Below are 21,922 nucleotides of genomic sequence, written 5' to 3' on the forward strand. Positions count from 1 at the left end.
AAATTCCACATGAGCCTCTTCAAAGTCTCTAAGTGGCATGCCATTTGAGACAATTTGCTTCTTGATACACTGGCTTCCCAATGGTTTTATGTCCAAACCCAGTCAGACCTAGAGAGTCAAGTGCAGTGCTGAGCTGGGGGAGGGGGAAACCAAAGGCATAGGATAATAAGCTGCACAATCAGAGGGTGTATAACTCCACAGCAGATGATGTGCACCCTGATTCTCAAGACACAAGGCCAATCAGCTGAGGACAGCTTTATTCATTAGCAACCACTGTTTACAGTTCAAAACCCACAGAACCATTATCTTCGGGAAGAAAACAGAGTAGTGGCAACATGCAGACAGTATTTCTAGCATGTAGATACTCTTCAAAATAAACTCTTACTAATGCCCGAAATATGTATCAGCTACCATTGGGCTTCCCTGGTGGCTCAGTTGGTAAAGAATACGTCTGCAATGGAGGAAGCCCAGGTTTGATCCCTATGTCAGGAAGATCCCCTGGAGAAGGGAATTGCAACCCACTCCAGTACTTTGGCCACCTCACGCGAAGAGTTGACTTATTGGAAAAGACTCTGATGCTGAGAGGGATTGGGGGCAAGAGGAGAAGGGGACGACAAGGGATGAGATGGCTGGATGGCATCACTGACTCAATGGATGTGAGCCTCAGTGAACTCCAGGAGTTGGTGATGGACAGGGAGGCCTGGTGTGCTGCGATTCAAGGGGTCGCAAAGAGTCGGACACGACTGAGCGACTGATCGGATTGGATCTGATCTGATCAGTATTTTTACCTGGAAAATTTCATGGACAGGGGAGCATGGCAGGCTACAGTCCATGGGGTTGCAAAGTCAGACACAACTAAAGTGACTGAGTGTGGCACAAGGCAGGTGCCATAAATGGGATGAAGATCAAATATGTATTTCATTTTATAAATCACCATATGACAACTATCATGCAAACCACTACTCACAAGCCATGAGTAATCGCTCTAAAATATAAATCCAACAAGGTCACATCTCTGTCCTAAAAATCACTGAAGCACACCTCCCTCTTCCCCAGAAAACAAGGTAAAGTGTATAGGATCCTTTACGATTTCAGCTCTACCCACCTCTCCTGAGTTAACTCTTGATTTCCCTCTAATCCACACAACAGCCTATACTTACAGTTTCCCCAAATACATGACTATTTTACCTAGGTTCACCCTCCTGCCTTGACTTAAAGAGAGATTTTTGCTACGGGGAGCCAAGCATGGGAGGACACAGTTGTTCTTTATTGAGTACTTATCATAGAGTGTTGAAGTGCTCTCTATACTCTTATTCATATAATTCTAGTTTTACTTCCAATGCAATTTCTAGTGTCAGCACTGGTGAAAAAGGCCAATAGGTCTACAGGCCAATATCACTGATGAACATAGATGCAAAAATCCTTAACAAAATTCTAGCAAACAGAATCCAACAACACATTAAAAAGATCATACATCACGACCAAGTAGGCTTTATCCCAGGGATGCAAAGATTCTTCAATATCCACAAATCAATCAATGTAATACACCACATTAACAAATTGAAAAATAAAAGCCATATGATTATCTCAATAGATGCAGAGAAAGCCTTTGATAAAATTCAACATTCATTTATAATAAAAACCCTCTAGAAAGCAGGAATAGAAGGAACATACCTCAACATAATAAAAGCTATATATGACAAACCCATAGCAAACATTATCCTCAATGGTGAAAAATTGAAAGCATTTCCCCTAAAGTCAGGAACAAGACAAGGGTGCCCACTCTCACCACTAACTATTCAACATAGTTTTGGAAGTTTTGGCCACAGCAATCAGAGCAGAAAAAGAAATAAAAGGAATCCAAATTGGAAAAGAAAAAGTAAAACTCTCACTGTTTGCAAATGACATGATCGTCTACATAGAAAACCCTAAAGACGCCACCAGAAAATTTACTAGAGCTAATCAATGAATATAATAAACTTGCAGGATATAAAATCAACACACAGAAATCCCTTGCATTCCTATACACTAATAATGAGAAAATAGAAAGAGAAATTAAGGAAACAATTCCATTCACCACTGCAATGAAAAAAATAAAATACTTAGGAATATATCTACCTAAAGAAACAAAAGACCTATATATAAAAAACTATAAAACACTGGTGAAAGAAATCAAGAGGACACTAATAGATGGAGAAATATACCATGTTCATGGATCGGAAGAATCAATATATTGAAAATGAGTATAGTACCCAAAGCAATTTACAGATTCAATGCAATCCTTATCAAGCTAACAACGGTATTTTTCACAGAACTAGAACAAATAATTTCACAATTTGTATGGAAATACAAAAAATCTTGAATAGCCAAAGCAATCTTGAGAAAGAAGAATGGAACTGGAGGAAGCAACCTGCCTGACTTCAGGCTCTACTACAAAGCCACAGTCATCAAGACAGTATGGTACTGGCACAAAGACAGAAATATAGATCAATGGAACAAAATAGAAAGCCCAGAGATAAATCCACGCACATATGGACACCTTATCTTTGACAAAGGAGGTAAGAATATACAATGGAGAAAAGACAATCTCTTTAACAAGTGGTGCTGGGAAAACTGGTCAACCACTTGTAAAAGAATGAAACCAGAACACTTTCTAAACCATACACAAAAATAAACTCAAAATGGATTAAAGATCTAAATGTAAGACCAGAAACTATAAAACTCCTAGAGGAGAACATAGGCAAAACACTCTCCGACATACATCACCGCAGGATCCTCTATGACCCACCTCCCAGAATATCGGAAATAAAAGCAAAAATAAACAAGTGGGACCTAATTAAACTTAAAAGCTTCTGCACAACAAAGGAAACTCTAAGCAAGGTGAAAAGACAGCCTTCAGAATGGGAGAAAATAATAGCAAATGAAGCAACTGATAAAGAACTAATCTCAAAAATATACAAGCAACTCCTGCAGCTCAATTCCTGAAAAATAAATGACCCAATCAAATAATGGGCCAAAGAACTAAATAGACATTTCTCCAAAGAAGACATACAGATGGCTAACAAACACATGAAAAGATGCTCAACATCACTCATTATCAGAGAAATGCAAGTCAAACCCACAATGTGGTACCACTTCACGCCAGTCAGAATGGCTGCAATCCAAAAGTCTACAAGCAATAAATGCTGGGGAGGGTGTGGAGAAAAGGGAACCCTCTTACATTGTTGGTGGGAATACAAACTAGTACAGCCACTATGGAGAACAGTGTGGAGATTCCTTAAAAAACTGGAAATAGAACTGCCATACGACCCAGCAATCCCATTGCTGGGCATACACACCGACGGAAACAAGAATTGAAAGAGACACATGGTATGGGGAGGGAGGAGGGAGGAGGGTTCAGGATGGGGAACACATGTATACCTGTGGCAGATTCATTTTGATATTTGGCAAAATGAATACAATATTGTAGTTTAAAAATGAAATAAAATTAAAAAAAAAAAAAGAAAGAGACACATGTACCCTAATGTTCATTGCAGCACCGTTTATAGTAGCCAGGACATGGAAGCAACCTAGATGTCCATCAGCAGATGAATGGATAAGAAAGCTGTGGTACATATACACAATGGAGTATTACTCAGCCATTGAAAAGAGTACATTTGAATCAGTTCTAATGAGGTGGATGAAACTGGAGCCTATTATACAGAGTGAAGTAAGCCAGAAAGAAAAACACCAATACAGTATACTAACACATATATATGGAATTTAGAAAGATGATAATGATAACCCTGTATGCGAGACAGCAAAAGAGATACAGATGTATAGAATGGTCTTTTGGAATCTGTGGGAGAGGGCAAGGGTGGGATGATTTGGGAGAATGGCATTGAAACATGTATATTATCATATGTGAAATGAATTGCCAGTCCAGGTTCAATGCATGATACAGGATGCTCAGGGCTGGTGCACTGGGATGACCCAGAGGGATGGGATGGGGAGGGAGGTGGAAGGGGGATTCAGGGTGGGGAACACATGTACACCTGTAGCGGATTCATGTTGATGTATGGCAAAAACCACTTCAATATTGTAAAGTAATTAGCCTCCAATTAAAATAAATCAATTTATATTAAAAGAAAAAAGAAGAAAAAAAACTACTATTACATTTGGAGATAAAGAAGGAAAAGGAGAGGCAGAAAAGGGTTTCTGTGCAAAGCAATTTTTAAAGGCTTTATTGATATATAAGGACAGCAAGGAGATCAAACCAGTCATTCCTACAGGAAATCAGTCCTGAATATCCACTGGAAGGACTGATGCTGAAGCTGAAGCTCCAATACTTGGACCACCTGATGCAAAGAACTGACTCATTGGAAAAGACCCTGATGCTGGGAAAGATTGAAGGTGGAAGGAGAAGGGGAGAACAGAGGATGAGATGGTTGGAAGGCATCACTGACTAAATGGACATGAGTTTGAGCAAGCTCCAGGAGTTGGTGAAGAACAGGGAAGCCTGGAGTGCTACAGTCCACAGGGCTGCAAAGAGTCGGACATGACTGAGGCCAGTTAACAATGAACTGTTGCATAATAAACTGCACACATTTGAAGGATACAATTTTATGAACTTTCACACACACACACACACACTAAACCATCACCATAATCAAGAGAGGAATACATACATCACCCTCCAAGCTTCCTCCTGCTTCTGGTAATTCTTCAGTACCATCTTCACCTGCAGCCCACAACTGATCTGTTATTACTATAGATTCACTTGTATATTAAAAAGAAGTTGATATAAATGGGATCATGAATATGCATTCTCTTTTTAGTCTGCCTTCTTTCGCTTGGAATAATTATTTCAGATTTGTACATGGTGCTGGATGTATCAACTGCCCAGTGCTTTTTATTGAAGAGTAGTATTCTATCTTATAGAGTGTAATTTGCTTATCAATTCACCTCCTGATGTTTACTTGGATTGTCTTCAATTTTGAACAATAAAAAATAAATCTACAAAAACATTCACTTGCACACCCTTGTATACTTATTCATTCATGCCTCATGGGTGAAGACAGGAGAAAAGGCTAGGAGTATGGTTGGTGCATGCTTTCCATTTTAAGAACCCGCCAAACTGTTTTCCAAAGTGATTATCCTATTGTTGACACTCCCACCAGCAGAGTATGAGAGTTCCTGCCCCACAGCCTCACTAGTATCTGGTCTCGTCAGCCTTTTGAATGTTTTGCTCATTTGGTCTTAAACAAACCTCGGAGCAGAAATAATTATACCCATTGTGCAGATGATAAACCCTAGGATCAGAAAGGTTAAATGACACACCTCCAGATGTGTGATGATTAGATTCAGAGACCCACAGGAGGACTGAGTAGGGAGGAATGGTCTTTCAGAACCAGAGGGCAACTGGGACCTGAAAGAAACCCTAATGGGACCAGTATTATGATCTACGGTACGGGGACCTCAGGCCCCCAAGCCTGGATTTGGCAATCCTCTGACTGCTCATGAGTAGACCATGCTTCGTTGGGATTTCCAACGAAAAAGAGTAGGAAGAGTTGCTTTGAGAAGAGTTGTGCTTTGAGAAGAGTTCCCCGTTACACTCTCTCACATTACTTCATAATGATGAGTGGTCTGTGACACTTTTAGACTTGCCTAAGAACAGAGATTTGTCTGATTCTCCTTATCCTAGTTATAACAGTGAGGCCTTGGTCTCTGTTACCAAGTATTTCAGTGGCTGAGGTCTCAAAATGAAAGACTTCTAATGGGGAAACTGGGCTCCAGGGAGCATACTGTGGGGAGGAGCAGATTCAAGACTCTTGCTGAGTCATCTTTTTAGCAGAGATGTTTTTCTTGAGTAAAACAAGGTTTGGACACTGTGTTCAAACCTTCAACGATTGGGGCCTTTGTTTTAATGTACTAAGTTATTTCTTTATTAGTTCTAGCTCAGTTCAGTTTTACGCAGGATCTTGGGTTTTACCTGTCAAATGACCTTTTCTGGCTAAAGGAAAGGACGAAGATGGTGAAGGCACCAACTGTCCTAGCTTTCTGCTCTTGAAATTAGCTGATGCATCATGAAGGGAGACAAGAGGACTGTCCTATCTCATGCTGTTGGTACTATCAGATGTGCAAACAGCCGGCTTCAGAGGACTGTTAGGAGAGAAGCTCAGCTACCACCAAGGTCACAGTAGGAAGCAGAGAAGAGATGGTTTCACAGGCTTTTGATAAAGATTTGAATGGACAAGACTAAAGGGCAGAAGTAACATCTCTACCATGAATATCCATGCCCATCACAGTGTGGGTGGATGAAGAGAGGGCCTCAGCATTGTCTGTTGCCTAGGATAGTTCCCTCCACTATCTTTGGATGTGAGGTGAAGTTCTTAGTGAGCATTTCAGAAGGGAAAATAATAACTTTTATTTTAAAATGTGTGTGTGTGGGTGGGGGAGTGTACTCATACATATAGAGGTAGAGCCATCAGGCTGTTGACAATGATTGTCTCTAGAGGGCTGGATGGTAAGAGCCCTTTGTTTCCTTACTTAGTTACTATTTGAAAAGACTAAAAGTGGGCAATGTTATTTGCAAAAACCTACATACACAAAAAAGTCCATATCTCTTATTTCAACAATAAAGCAGAATAACACAAAAAGAAAGATAAAGTAAAGCCTATTTACATATTCTTTTAACGTTCAAACCATTCAAAACAGCTTTTAGACCTGCTGTCTTTTCTAGTCCCTCAGGCTTCCTTCAAGCCAATGCCATCTTTTTATCCATGTATGACAATAGCTACTTAACTAGTCACCTAGTCGCCTCACCTTGGTTCATCCTCCAGTACTATTGCTGGGATTCACTTTCCAAGATATCCTATGCTGACATTCCTCCCACACTTGGAAACTTTTGATGGATCTCCATAGCTCTAAGGACAAGGTCCAAACACAGCCCTTCACAGTTTGGATTTGTTAATCTTCCACTTCATCATTATCTGTTTCAGAGTTTAGGCCCCCAAAACCGGAGAAGAAGGTGAGGGTTGCATCACAGGGAACAAGTGTTAGTCACTCAGTCATTCATGTCTGACTCTTTGCAACTCAATGGACTGTAGCCCACCAGGCTCCTCTGTCCATGGAATTCTCCAGGCAAGAATACCAGAGTGGGTTGCTATTCCCTTCTTCAGGGGATTTTCCAGAGTCAGGGATCAAATGCAGGTCTCTTGTATTGCAGGCAGATTTTTTACCATCTGAGCCACCGGGGAAGCCCCACATCACAGGGAAGACCATGCCTAAGTCAACATATGCATAAGGGAGTATTTCATCCTAAGAAAGAACACTGGGAGTTTCAGTTTACACGCTATAGTATTTAAAATTCACTTGGCCCACCCAAAAGATGTGATTCTTGCCAAAAGCTTGATATGAGAAGGAAACATGGTGTTCACATTGTGTCAAACTTTGCCCATATGATGAGGTTTTAATTAAATTTTATTATTACACCCTCTCAGGTTTGCAAAGTCAAAATATCCTAAATGCAGTCTTAATTCCTCACTCCACAGACCATATGTTTAAAGCAGCTTCCTTTTATTTATTCACACTGGATATAATTTCTTACTGGATTGTCTTAGCACTTCCTCTGCTTGTTAACTTCTGGTTCTTTATTGCATTTTTCCTGACACTTAACTGGAGGTCCCTTTCTCTGTGTGTCCATCTTGTACTTTTTGTGTGACAACTATAGTTTATCCTACACTAGTTGATGTTTTTTAGAGGCCTGTGTGGACCACTAGCTTCCCGTTCCCATCCTACAAGGATGGTGTCGTCTTTACATCTGCATCAGAGACCTTCACAGAGCACTAGGGACATACTAGGTATTTCATAATAGTTCTTTCAATTGCTGGAAAACCAGAAGAAATTTTTAATCAATTCAAATAGCGTTGAAGCATAAAGTAATATATTACTTTCCAAGAGAACTAGGTCTTTTCCTTCCTGCATGGCACTAGGCAATTAAAAAAAAAAAGAGATGTATGATCAGAGACAAAAGGAAGACTAATTAAAGCACATCCCATTTCCCTGACTATTCTTTGCCTTTAATCAGATTAATCTTAATGAAAACTGTTCAATGTCTTTAGCACAGTAACAACAAACAGCTCGATGGGAAGAGGTATCGGCAGTCATTCGTTGGAACCCAACACTAAGTCAGAAATAGCATATGGATGTCAAGTTCCTTCTAGTTCAGATGCATTGGGAGTGGTTGCCTAAACACTGTAACGATAAGGATTTTAAGACCACTCCAGGGTTTCAGGGGAAGCATGCCATGATTGATTAGTGATGTCTGCCTTGGGCATGGATTAGGGGATGATTACCTCCCTGCCTAATATTTCTGATCCTGGGCTGGTCTTGCTTTTTGTTCAGATTCTGGGGTGTTATCTGCTATCACTGAAAAATCAGAAGGTCTGGTGTGTAGTCCTAGTCCTTCAGGAAATACTCCTGGGGAACACATCTCCCTGCCTGCTCTCTTGTTATCTCTGGTTCAGAGCCAGTGCCTTGGGCCTAGCTTTTAAGAGCTCCAGTCCAAACTATGACGCTGATGCTTTACTCAGACCTTCTGACTCTATACTTTGTCTCTGACCATGGATAGTATCTTTCTGACCTTTTGGTTCTTTGATGGATCCCTCATTTCTTTGGCATGATAATTAATTTATTCCAAAAGGTGCTTAAATTAGAAATCAGGACATATTTAGAGAGTGTCTTTGTTCAGTTCAGTTCAGTCACTCAGTCGTGTCTGACTCTTTGCAACCCCATGAACCGCAGCACGCCAGGCCTCCCTTTCTATCACCAGAGCTTACCCAAACCCATGTCCATTGAGTCAGTGATGCCATCCAACCATCTCATCCTCTGTCGTCCCCTTCTCCTCCTGCCCTCAATCTTTCCCAGCATCAGGGTCTTTTCAAATGAGTCAGTTCTTCGCATCAGGTAGCCAAAGTATTGGAGTTTCAGCTTCACCATCAGTACTTCCAGTGAACACCCAGGACTTATTTCCTTTAGGATGGACTGACTGGATCTCCTTGCAATCCAAGGGACTCTCTTATTGCCTTTGTAGAGCCAATGGGTACAAAACTTGTCTTCTTGACCATGTGTAAGAAACGAAATATTGGCTTACCTAGAAAGTTCTCCAGACAACTGGCTAAAAACCCCAGATAAACACACCATCTATAGGGTTTCCCAGATTTGGGCAGGGTAACCTGTATCCGTCCCTGGGTGCACACACAAGTTTTTGTAAAGATATGCCCACAAGCCACGCCTGTTTTCCGTGAATCTGTGAGACTGCTCTCACAGATTGTGCCAGTGTGCAACAACAGGATATCAGAGCACTTCTCTAGACAAGCTAGCTCTTGCTGTGCTATTGTTCTACCATTTACAGTGTTTCCTTGAATCATTTCAGACACATAAATTTAATCCTTAGATAAGGAAACGTTATTTTATGGCTAGAGTTTCCCTCTTCCATCCCTGGCCATGTCACAAGATCCTCATTCTAGACATCACAAGGTTAGCAAGGAAAAGAGAAGACAATGGTCATATTCTGTGCCCTCCTTAACAAAAGCAAAAATCAAATTCATGAGGGTTGATGTTTTGCAAGACAATACTTCTCATATTGTGCTAATGTACGTACTCGTACTTTATGCTGTGCTAATGAACTCAACTGATGAGAAGTTTCACAAAGATATTGTTAATCAAAACAAATTCAATTTCCTGAAAGAGTAAACAGTTATTACTGAGCTCATTGCTTAATCTGCCTTTTTTTGTGTGTCTTATAACAATGGAATTCTTCCATTTGAAATACTTCAACTCTTAAATCTAAACAAAAATGGAAGGACTGTGATTTTGTATGTTTTAGGTTGGCAATAATGCCTTCAGTGTGATATCTTTTTGCATTTTGCAATTTGCTACCTTCCACAACTCAAATTTCATGGTTTCATTTACAGAAGAAAAATATTTTTAATTGATCACTCATGCTTCTCTAGCCATATGCCTACCACAAAGGCATGCACATTTTCATACAAAATTCACTGTTTCCATTTGGCAATTGAGTACCTTTAACTGTGTGAATCGACAATGTAAAACATCATAATCCATTGAGAATACACTAATAGAAATATATGCATTCTAAACCCTGGTGTACAAAGCATATTGCTTAAAGACAGCTTAATTATTCCTGTAATCCTGTTCTCCCAATGCAATGTCTTCTAGAACACTTAGAATCAGTGAATTCAAATCCTGAAAACTTTTATACTTCTCAAGTTTTTAAGTGGGTAAATTATATCCCTGATGTTAACTGACAAGATTAAAAATCATGACCAGAAATAATAAATGAAATGGTAGAGCCTATATTGCCAAATATTCATTAAAACAAGGCTCATCTATAGAACAATTGCAATGATACCTGCCTTTCACACTTCTCAAGCATAAATTTCCAAGAAAAAGATTTCATGTTTTTAACCTGTTGCATGGGTAATACTTATCACGTCCATAGACTTTGATGCTGCACATCATTCCCCATGAACATGTCCATGGTTATCAACTTACTGGCATACACTGCATTTCACTACTCCAACTGGCATGGCACTATTCCTCTGGCCCAAGGATAGATAAAGTAATGAAATGATATTCAATTGATTTCACAGTACACATGTGTTATGAATTTGAAACACATTTCTGACACATACTATGCTCCTTGAGCATATATTTTAGAAGAACTTACTCTAAGGACTTCCTTTTATGACTCAAACCATAATCTGGAACCATCACAGTCCTTGGTTTTAGAATACTATGTGGTTTCATTTTCATTTTAAAGACAGCCCCAACTTCTAGCTGCTGAATCAAACCATTTAGGGGAAAGACATATTTTCAGTTGGAAAACTAGCCAAAGTCCACTAATCCCTTCTATGATTATACAGAGAACAGAAGTAACAATGTAAGCAGTCAGATTCAACTAATTTGAGAAGCAAGGATATGTAAATTTGTAGCCATTTCGACTTCAGTCCTTGTTTTCCCCATTTAGGGCACTATGTCCTTCAATGTTTAACAGACTTCTCCAAAGTAGCATGGAATCAGGCTCCACATTTGATGTGCTGACCTCTCATCAAGCTACACTTGCACTCTCTCTCTAGAGCATCCAGTGAGGGCTTAGTCCCAGTTCTGGTTTCAGCCGTACCAGCCAATCAGAGCCAACTTCAGTGAGGAACGGACAAGACAGCTCATTAAGATCAACCTGTTAGGACTGCCCAATTTGCATATACCCACAACCATATACGGGTAAGCACAGAACTCAGATATATATAAATCACGTTCAGAATCAACACTGTAGCACTGCATGATTTGCCCACATTCACATCTCCAGATAGACACACACTGATTGCATTAAGATTCAACATATTACAACTGCTAAACTTACCGACTCGTATAAAACATGTAACTATATGATGGGAGCATGTATACTGAACATACCTTGGACCAACATAGTAAAGCCCAATCATTTTGAAAACTTTGAACTTTTGTGACTGAATATAGCTAATCCAGCTACATTAACTCCATCATTTGAAACAATTAATATACATCCAGCTGTTAGGAGCCTAGAGTAGAATCAACATCAAAGTTCTCCTATATCCACCAATTTAGAGATCCATGTAGATATACATGTTGTATAGCTCACATACATGACCTAATCCACAAGGAGTGCCTACACAGCTGCTACGAAGAAAGAGAGCTGGCATGATCACCCTCATCCTTGGGAATAATGGACTATGCCCTCCTCTCTTATCCTGAGGAAATAGGTATGAAAGAAGAGGGAGTGGGTAATGAATGAATACGAAGGCTTAGTTGAGACAGATTATTTTATGCTGGATAATCTCTTGCTACACTGAATCACTCTAATAAGTTAACTTGAAAAGGCTTACCTTTGGTTGGTTTCCAGTGGAATGAATGTAGCTCAGCTCAACGCAGGTTTTAGACTTCTGCAGCATCCATCTGTACTAATTTAGGATTTGCCTAGGCTTGGGAATATCATTCTACATTCTAAAACCTCTCGCTCTATACATTCAATCTGGTTTCAATATTTACAAAAAGAAACACGTCTTTGAAACGTGTGATGTGGTGTGCGTTTTCACTTACCTTTTCTGCTGATTGAGCGGTGCCAAAAAAAATTGGAATGAAGGCAAGCCAAACTATACATGTCGTGTACATGGTGAATCCGATGGGCTTGGCTTCATTAAAGTTCTCTGGGACACCCCGAGTCTTGATGGCATACACAGTGCACGTGACCATCAGAAGGATGCTATATCCCAAGGAGCAGATGATCTGTAGGTCCGTAATGTCACACTTGAGAACCCCCCGGGCCTGCTCGGGGTTCATCGTCTTATGTTCATCATAGTCTATGATGATATTAGGTGGGTCAACACCGAACCATATGAAAACGCCGAGAAGCTGAACTGATATTAAACTGGAAGTGATCGCCAGCTGTGACGTTGGGCTTATGAGTCTGGGGGCTGTCACTGATTTCTTGCCCTGTTCAAATATGCGGTAAATCCGATTGGTTTTGGTCAAGAGGGCTGCGTAACTAATGCACATACCCAAGCCCAAGAAAACTCTCCGGAAAGAACACACTGCCACGTCGGGTTTGGCTATCATCAGGAAGGTGATGATGTAGCAGAGAAAGATGCCCGTCAACAGAACGTAGCTCAGTTCCCGCCCAGACGCCCGAACGATGGGAGTGTCATTGTAGCGGATGAAAGTGGCCATGACGAATATGGTGGCGATGATTCCCAACATGGCAAGAAAGACGGGGATGACAGCCCAAGGCGAGTGCCATTCCAGTTTGATGATGGGGATATCCTGGCAGCCAGTTCGGTTTTCATTGGGCCGCTGGTCGTAGGGGCAATGCTGGCACGTCATCTCATCAAACTGGTATTGGTAGCCGTCACAGGGCTCACAGGTCCAGCAGCAAGGAGTTCCCTTCTGTGTCTTCTTTCTTTGCCCAGGCTTGCAGGGCATCGTACACACAGAGGCGGGGATCTCCCGGACTCCTTTACCCCACTGCATGTCCTCTATCTGTAGCAAGAAATAAGAGGGTGAAACAGGTAGGTTAGTTAAGAGGAAAAAACAAACAGTAATTACAGCAACATGTGAGACCTGGCGAGGTAAACTAACTAACCCCAGCTGGTAGAAGCTACAACCAAGATTCGACCCACACCATTCACTGCAGCATCCTTATTCTTCCCGACCCAGGGATCGAACCTGGGTCTCTCGCATTGCGGGCAGACACTTTACCATCTGAGCCACCAGGGAAATCCTCCTAACTACTACAGAGTGTGCCGAACATGCCTGATTATAAGAATCCCTGGGGTAGCTTTCAGAAGTACAAATTTCCTGTTCCCACCTAGAACCCCAAAATAAGAATATCCTGAAAAGGAGCCTTTGGAGCTTTATTTTCAACAAATACTCAGAAGATTCTTAAAATTAGTCAGTGATTACTGACACGCTCTCTACTGCCGTCTCCTGGACAAGAAGTGCAAATGTCCCAAGTTAAGTTAAAAATCTTTAATATGAAATGCTACACTCATTTCCCTTATTAGATGCTTTAAAAAAAAAAAAAAGTGTTTTTCAGTTCTTTTGGAAGATATGTCAGAGCTGGCCACTTTTTCTAAAATTCTGTAAGCATCACTGCCATTTCATTGAGAAGTTTCGAACTGAATGAACCTATTCTATTTCTCACAGAGGAGTGATAAGGTTCATTATCAAAAGTTTTAATTGTAGCTCTGGAAGCATTTGATAAGAAAATAATACAGTCTGGAAACCTCTAAAGATTAGCCATGTACCTATTTGAAGATGAAATTTAAACTGAAACACTATATCCTAGAGGAAGATGAAAGTATGCTTACTTAATTAGAATACTGGCTTTCTGGAGGGGAATTCATAATTAAAAGTCTTCTGAGAAGTAAAGGCATTAGATACAAATAAGAGCTTTATCGCTGGGATGACATCTCATCTTTTCCAGCACAGCATCTATTATTTTTATTTTCCTGATATCAGTCCTCTGAATTTCATCCCCACCACGTGCTTCCTGCGAGATATTGGGAGGTTCTTTGACAATTACCTGGAGGGGTTTTTACAACCCAGTATGCTGAGCCTGCTGCACTCAATATGCCAGCAAATTTGGAAAACTCAGCAGTGGCCACAGGACTGGAAAAGGTCAGTTTTCATTCTGATCCCAAAGAAAAGGCAATGCCAAAGAATGCTCAAACTACTGCACAATTGCACTCATCTCACATGCTTGCAAAGTAATGCTCAAAATTCTCCAAGCCAGGCTTCAGCAAATTGTAAACCGTAAACTTCCTGACGTTCAAGCTGGTTTTAGAAAAGGCAGAGGAACCAGAGATCAAATTGCCAACATCCGCTAGATCATGGAAAAAGCAAGAGAGTTCCAGAAAAACATCTATTTCTGCTTTACTGGCTATGCCAAAGCCCTTGACTGTGTGGATCACAATAAACTGTGGAAAATTCTGAAAGAGATGGGAATACCAGACCGCCTGACCTGCCTCTTGAGAAACCTGTATGCAGGTCAGGAAGCAACAGTTAGAACTGGATGTGGAACAACAGACTGGTTCCAAATAGGAAAATGAGTCCGTCAAGGCTGTATATTGTCACCCTGCTTATTTAACTTCTATGCAGAGTACATCATGAGAAACGCGGGACTGGACGAAACACAAACTGGAATCAAGATTGCCAGGAGAAATATCAATAACCTCAGATATGCAGATGACACCACCCTTATGGCAGAAAGCAAAGAAGAACTAAAGAGCCTCTTGAAAGTGAAAGAGGAGAGTGAAAAAGTTGGCTTAAAGCTCAACATTCAGAAAACGAAGATCATGGCATCTGGCCCCATTACTTCATGGGAAATAGATGGGGAAATAGTGGAAACAGTGTCAGACTTTATTTTTGGGGCTCCAAAATCACTGCAGATGGTGACTGCAGCCATGAAATTAAAAGACGCTTACTCCTTGGAAGGAAAGTTATGACCAACCTAGATAGAATATTCAAAAGCAGAGACATTACTTTGCCAACAAAGGTCTGTCCAGTCAAGGCTATGGTTTTTCCAGTGGTCATGTATGGATGTGAGAGTTGGACTGTGAAGAAAGCTGAGTGCCGAAGAATTGATGCTTTTGAACTGTGGTGTTGGAGAAGACTCTTGAGAGTCCCTTGGACTGCAAGAAGATCCAACCAGTCCATTCTAAAGGAGATCAGTCCTGGGTGTTCTTTGGAAGGACTGATGCTAAAGCTGAAACTCCAATACTTTGGCCACCTCATGCAAAGATTGACTCATTGGAAAAGACTCTGAGGCTGGGAGGGATTGGGGGCAGGAGGAGAAGGGGACGACAGAGGATGAGATGGCTGGATGGCATCACTGAGAGTTTGGGTGAATTCTAGGAGTTGGTGATGGACAGGAAGACCTGGTGTGCTGCAATTCATGAGGTCACAAAAAGTTGGACACAACTGAGTGACTGAACTGAACTGATGCTGAGCCCCACTCTCAGATTTTCTGATTCACTGGGACTAGGAGGGGACTGGAAAGTATGTATTTCTAACAAAATCTCAGATGGTTTATCTAGAGATTCTCTATCCATCACACCTTGTAAACACTGACATGTTCCAACCTCCCAGTCACAGAGACTGCATCAGGAATGGGGTCATTATGGCATGATGCAGAATTTAACTTTGTTACTTTTACAGAGATTACATAGGACAAAAATCTTTGCTTTTGCTGGACTTGCAGTTTCCAGGATATATGGATGTGGTGTACATGGCTACAAGAAGAAAGGCATTTGTCAGAGAAGGAAGCCAATGTAAAGGAAAGCAGAGCAGAGAGTTGAAGAGGACTCTCTATCCATGAGCTTGCTTAGGCTCCTGGATATAGCTGTGCCTGAAGCAGGTTTTCCATACATTGTGTAATTATGTGAGCCAGGAAATTCTGTTATGCTTAAATACTTTAAATTGCATTTATATTACTTATCACCAAACGTCCTGACTCCAGGAGTTGGTGAGGGACAGGGAAGCCTGGCATGCTGCCATCCATGGGGTCACAAAGAGTTGGATGTGACTGAACTGAACTGAAGGGTCTTGAAGAATATACCAACTAATAACTTCAGTATCTGTAATCTGCAAAAAAGATTCACGTAAAAGAGAAAAATACAGAATAAATTCCAATGAAAAAATTTGGCTGATAATCCCCATATCTAGTTAATTAAATTTTTATGATATTGAACTAAAATATAGATTAGAAAGATACTGGAAAGTCTGAGACTTTTTTAAAAAATGCCTACTTTTAAGAGATAAGGTAGGGGTTACTAATTTATTGCACAGTGAAATTCCATTGCTGTGTTAAAACAGGATGCAGTGTATAGCAGGGTGTGATATTTCCATCAAAACTTGAATGAGAACTACATTTAACATCCAAATCAAATGTAGTTAACTCTGGAAAAAAAGAATGGTTCAAAGATTAAACTTTATAAAATATAACCTTCTAGTGGTTGAATTTAAACTTTAATCAGAGACCCAAGAATCTTCGGATGACTTCTGTGAACTCATTTGCATGAACACAAAGCCCAAGTCAGCATTAATAAATCTAACTAAATTTAAAACGTAATCATTTCTTTCTCAACATCATCATTTTTGAGCCAGTAAGTCACTGGCAGCTGTCCCAAAATCATAAAATTAAGGAAATAATTTGTAATAAGAGAGAATGAGACATGCATTAACTTTATAAATGTCCAATTTCAAGAAGTGGGAGCCTAAAAAAATTGCTATTATTAATACAAATGTTTCCAAATGTCAAAGTAAAAGGCCCTACTCATGATCAGTAAGAAATATTAACAACAACAACAAAAAACTTACAAATAAATTTCATTAGCTAAGCTTGAGATGGCCTGATTCCAACATGAGTGGAAACTAAAATGTCATACGATTAAACTTGATCTATGGAACAGATGTAGGGCTCAAATATAAAAACAAATTATCATTATATGTAATATTTTAAAGCCAATTTCAAGTGTTGCCAGCTTGCAACCCCCTCCTCCTTTCAAACAAAATGGTCAGCAAAGTTGAACAGATTTTCTTCCCTCAGACTTAACCAAATATATACAAAAGCCATAACCACAAACATTACATTGACTGATTACTTAATTTGTTTTCAATTTTCATTTAAAGTAGATCTCCACTCAATTTAATTGTATATATTAAAGCAGCAAAGTTGTCTCTTGCTCCAAATGAACAAAAGTCTAATTTACTTGCTTTGACAACAAGAATCATTATTGAAAATATAATCTATGTTCCATAAATGGACTGACTAACCTTTAAGAACTCCAGTAAGTGAGAATTTTGTTAAAGCAATACACATGATCTGTCTATATTTCTACCTATCCACACAAATTCAGAGCCTTGTTTAATAAGAATAAACAGCTGCAAATGTCATGGGCACCTGTTTAAAAGAGAATAATAATTTAGGGCTATGGATTTGTTGTTGTTCAGTCACTCAGTCATGTCCAACTCTTTGCAACCCCATGGACTGCAGCACACCAGGCTTCCCTATCCTTCACTATTTCCTGGAGTTTGTTCAACTCATCTCCACTGAGCTGGTGATGCCATCCTGCCATCTCATCCTTTGTCAAATACTCGACTATAATGTCAATTGACTTTGTCAAAAGGCTAGAAAGAATGCAAATTTGAAGTTTGCTCTGAACTATGCAACAAAACTGTGTTTCAGTTAGCCAGAAAGCAAAATAAAATTGCAGAAAGATGAGAAAAAAAAAAAAGAAAATAGAAATCTCAAAGAGTGTCAGGTGACCAAAAAGGGAGGATTCCAAGCCCTGTGCCCACAGATGAATTCAAAAGGAGGAAGACTTCTCTTCCCTGGCAAGGACTCAGCCAATGAAGAGCTGAGGGACCCTTTGCCCTCCAACTTCCTTTTCCCCACCATAAAAGTATTCTCCTTCCCTTGCTGTGAGGGATCTTGCATGTGGCTTGCCATAGTTTCTGATTTCAAATTATAATTCCCTTGTTCAAATAAACCCATCTTTGCTGGAACAATGTATATCAGTCTATTTGTTTCAGGTTGACAAAGACTAGAAAAAATGTTAGGATGGTCACCATTATCTTCTGTAGAAGACAGTTCTAAATTCCCTGATAAGGATGCATCTCCTTCCTGGGCACCCACAGTTTATGGTTAATGGAGACCGGATCAGCTCAGTAGCTGGCTCACGGAGAAGGCCTGCTGAGATCTCAGTTCTTGGCAAGAGAGCTTGCTGTAGAGCTAGTACCATTGATTAGCACCATGGGTGGCACATAGATTTTTATAAGTAAGCAAATCAAAAGTTTAATAAAGAGAAAATTAGGCAATTCTGGCTAATGAAAGCAAAAATAAGTCTTTTGTGGTGTCCAAGCAAAGTGTTCTTTACTCTTTAAAGAAGAGACACAAAGAATTGACATGGTGTCATCAGTCTTTGATGTGCACAGATGTGAAACATGGAGCTGAAGCAGCCGTTTTGCCACCACAAAGACACAAACTGAAGGAATAAAGCCAACATGCTGAGGCTAGTAAAAGAAACCAAAATGGAATTTGTATCTTTGATGGGGTTGAAATAACTTTCTAGGGTCAACATGGAGCCACTCCTCTATGGGGTGTCATGTTAGTAAGCCAACACTTACACAACTTTCACATTCCTATAAACAAGCTTCATTCAGCCAGGAATGCAGTATGTCCACTTAGCCATTAGCCAATCTTCAAAGACTAAGTGAATTCAGGAGCTTCTCACCCCAAAAAGACTATGTGGGCTGATCAGATAATTTTTATATGTCTTTTCCTTGTTCTTCATTTTTTATCCTATAGGAGCTTTCTGCTTTCCACCCATTTTTCAGTTCTCTGAAAGAAGACTGTCCACAAAGTGTTAAGTAAAGTGTGCTGGTACCACCTAAATTGTCTTCTTTAATCATTTTTTAACAGTGACATCATGATGTCAACCACATGAACCAATACTGGTACCACCCAACCCTGAATTGTAAACATGAAATGATAAACTTCCCTTGGTTAACCAACACCTCATGGGTACCCCACTGCTTACAGTCAAACACTCTAATACACTCTTTCTTATTTCTGCATCTGGTATGTGAAGGCCTGAGACTAGTGGACAGTTAGCCAACAATTCAAGCTCTTGCATGATTAGTAGAGAGTTCCAGAAGAAAAGCAAACTTGTGAATTACACGAAATCAGAAACACTTGGTTTTGTCTCCTGAAAGCACTCAGAAAAGAGGGTGGGGAAGACCTGGACTCAGAAAATCAGCTGTGACCCCGCTGCTTCTGGCTCATACAGAGACAATGAAAAAGCACCTGTCAGCTGAAGTTTCTTAGCACATGTGCTGGCAAAGAAAAAAAGATCTGGCTCTATACTCCATAGGGGGTGCAGAAACCTTATAATCACTGGAATTTTAAAATAAAACCCAATGAGTTTCTGTCTTACTGCCAAATGCAGGAATCAAACTGAGAGGATTTTTATAAACACTGTTCAGTGCATCCATTTTTATCTAGAAGAGATCTGTTCCTTTCCCCATACAGACGTCTTCTCTTTGAAAGAAAATTGTGTCACTCCAGAGATATTTTCTTCTGTGAAATTCCATGTGCATCTTTCCAGCGCATACTCTGTAGAGCAGGCTGGCTGGTGCTTTTATTGCACAATTCCCTGCAATATTATTTTTGCTTATTAAAACTGTAACAGAATGAGCTAATTTAAAAAAGAGCTTTCTATTAAAACTCCATTTGTTCATTAAAATATATTTGTCCTGGCTAATTTATGGAAAAATCTTTTCAGGAAAAATGCACAGGAATGTGGAACGCTTAACACAAAAAAGAACCGGCTTTAGGTTCCAGTGTGGAGTGGGTAAGGGGGGATGGCTTCACAAGGAGTTTTGTAGCATGTCTATGCCTTTTTTTTTTTTTTTTCTTTGAGACTCAGTCTTGATTGTTAAACCTTAGGCAGCACGACTGGACTATAAAACAGAATTTCAGGACTGCTATAAACACACTTAATTCGGATACTACGTATTCAAAATGTGTAATTACTTGTACAATTCATCATTTTTAATGTACTCAAGGAAGAAAGTACCATACACTTGCCTCATAAAACTGTACATAAAAGATTAATACATAAAAGAGTACGTAAAAGATTGGCTTTTAACTACAGTAGTCACTGGCCATCCACAGAGGGACTCAGAGCCTCATCTCACTATCAAGTCCCTTGAGCTCTGAGATGTAGATAGTTCTGTATTGTTACTGAGACATTTTTTTCTGATGTTGTTCCCAAGCTTGCTTGTACATACGAATCACTTGGGGATCTTCTTGGGGCAGCCTTGTGTTTAAAAGCTCCTTTGATAATATGTAGACAAGTTTGGGAACTGATGAACTAACTCTCTGAAGGGCTGGGGTTTGGAAGAAAATACTTGTGTTGTTTAGAGAACCTAGTGACCGCAGGCTTCTATTCTTGACCTTACGATGCACTTGCTCTTTTAATGCACTTTTAATGAAAGTCTGAGAAGGTCACCTAAAATGTACAGTTATGCTCTTTTTATGATTTAATGGGAAAGTATGGAGCTGTAGTGGAATTACAAATTTCCACAGTTCAGAAAGGTCTCCAGACTTATGTTTCATAATGTTACTGGCCAAATAACAGAAAATGCCTACAGAGGCCCAGCACATAAACAAACGATGTGGGTGGGAGTAAGAAATAATTCTTGCTCCAAAAAACAAAGGCTAAAGGAACACAAATCAAATTATATGTCCATATAAATATATTTATTAAATTACACATCAAGAACAGATTTCATAACAATTCTGCCTAAATGATCTGCATTTACTGTTTCAATGCCTGCATTTTCCTTAAACACAATGGAAAATGGGGTAGTTCTTGTTACATTTGCATAATTAAAAGCTCCCAGACTGACTGAACAGTTTATCCCTACAGTAACTGTAGATTTCTCTTTCTTCATCAAACCTTTCTATCCCTCTAATTACAAAGGGTTGACTTGACTTGGCTTGAGAACTTCCTTTTATTTATCTTTTCCCCAGAAGAATCAGCTTTCTGTGGAACCTCCAATTTTTCACAATGTTGACATGCTTCAAAAATACCATACACTCAGATGGCCACACTGAGCTGACACTGGTCAGCTATGTCTTTTGGAAACAATACTGCCAGGAGAGGAGCCATTTCCTTATAATTTACATGCTAACCACAAATCATTTCTTATTTAATCCCTCTCCGGGGACACAGTTCTCTAAATGATGCTTACCAATAAACATTAGGCATTTAATCGTGCTTTATTTATTAAAAACAACTGAAAGTAGTTTATTTTTTTTAAAGCATAGACTTTAGGATAATGTATAACATAAACATATTCACATATATGCCTCAAAAATACCTCAAGCAAGCTTGGTCAAAACTGAACTTATGATCTTCACCAGGGACTGGCCAGCTACGGCCCCAGTGAGCCAAATCCTGCCCACCATCTATTTTCACGAGTAGTTCTATCGGACCCCCCTCACTACACTGTTCATTTACATATTATCTATGGCTGACTGTACGCTACAATGAGAATGGAGGAGCTGTGAATGCAAGGCCTGTAAAACCCAACTTATTTACTATCTGGTCTTTTGCAGAAAACTCTGGCTGACTCAGAGGAAATGAAAAGAGAAGAACAAAGCCCTAGCACATGGCAGCTTTATCAGTCCATAAATCAGGAGTGGTGTCACCCTAGACCTCTTCCCTTCCTTTACTCCCCCTCCCATATCCAAGTGATCAACAACCTGTGCTGGATTTATCTCTTGTCATCATGTACATTAATTAGTTTATCCAAC

At 39.9% G+C, this 21,922-nt stretch overlaps 1 protein-coding gene across 3 annotated transcripts in view; it reads right to left on the reverse strand.

Moving 5' to 3' along the window:
• The window catches only part of GRM7 (glutamate metabotropic receptor 7), a 940,532-nt gene that overhangs the window by 185,557 nt on the left and 733,053 nt on the right, over positions 1–21,922 (reverse strand). For all 3 annotated transcript variants that reach the window (XR_009492289.1, NM_001076055.3, XM_024982891.2), the window contains exon 8: positions 12,142–13,077. Coding sequence is in view for 2 of the 3 variants with exons in the window: in NM_001076055.3 (NP_001069523.3) it covers positions 12,142–13,077 (936 nt within the window). In the remaining variant the exon portion in view is untranslated. The remainder of the gene's footprint in view (positions 1–12,141; positions 13,078–21,922) is intronic.

This window comes from Bos taurus, chromosome 22 (assembly GCF_002263795.3).
Source record: "Bos taurus isolate L1 Dominette 01449 registration number 42190680 breed Hereford chromosome 22, ARS-UCD2.0, whole genome shotgun sequence".
In the NCBI taxonomy this organism is placed as follows: Eukaryota; Metazoa; Chordata; class Mammalia; order Artiodactyla; family Bovidae; genus Bos; species Bos taurus.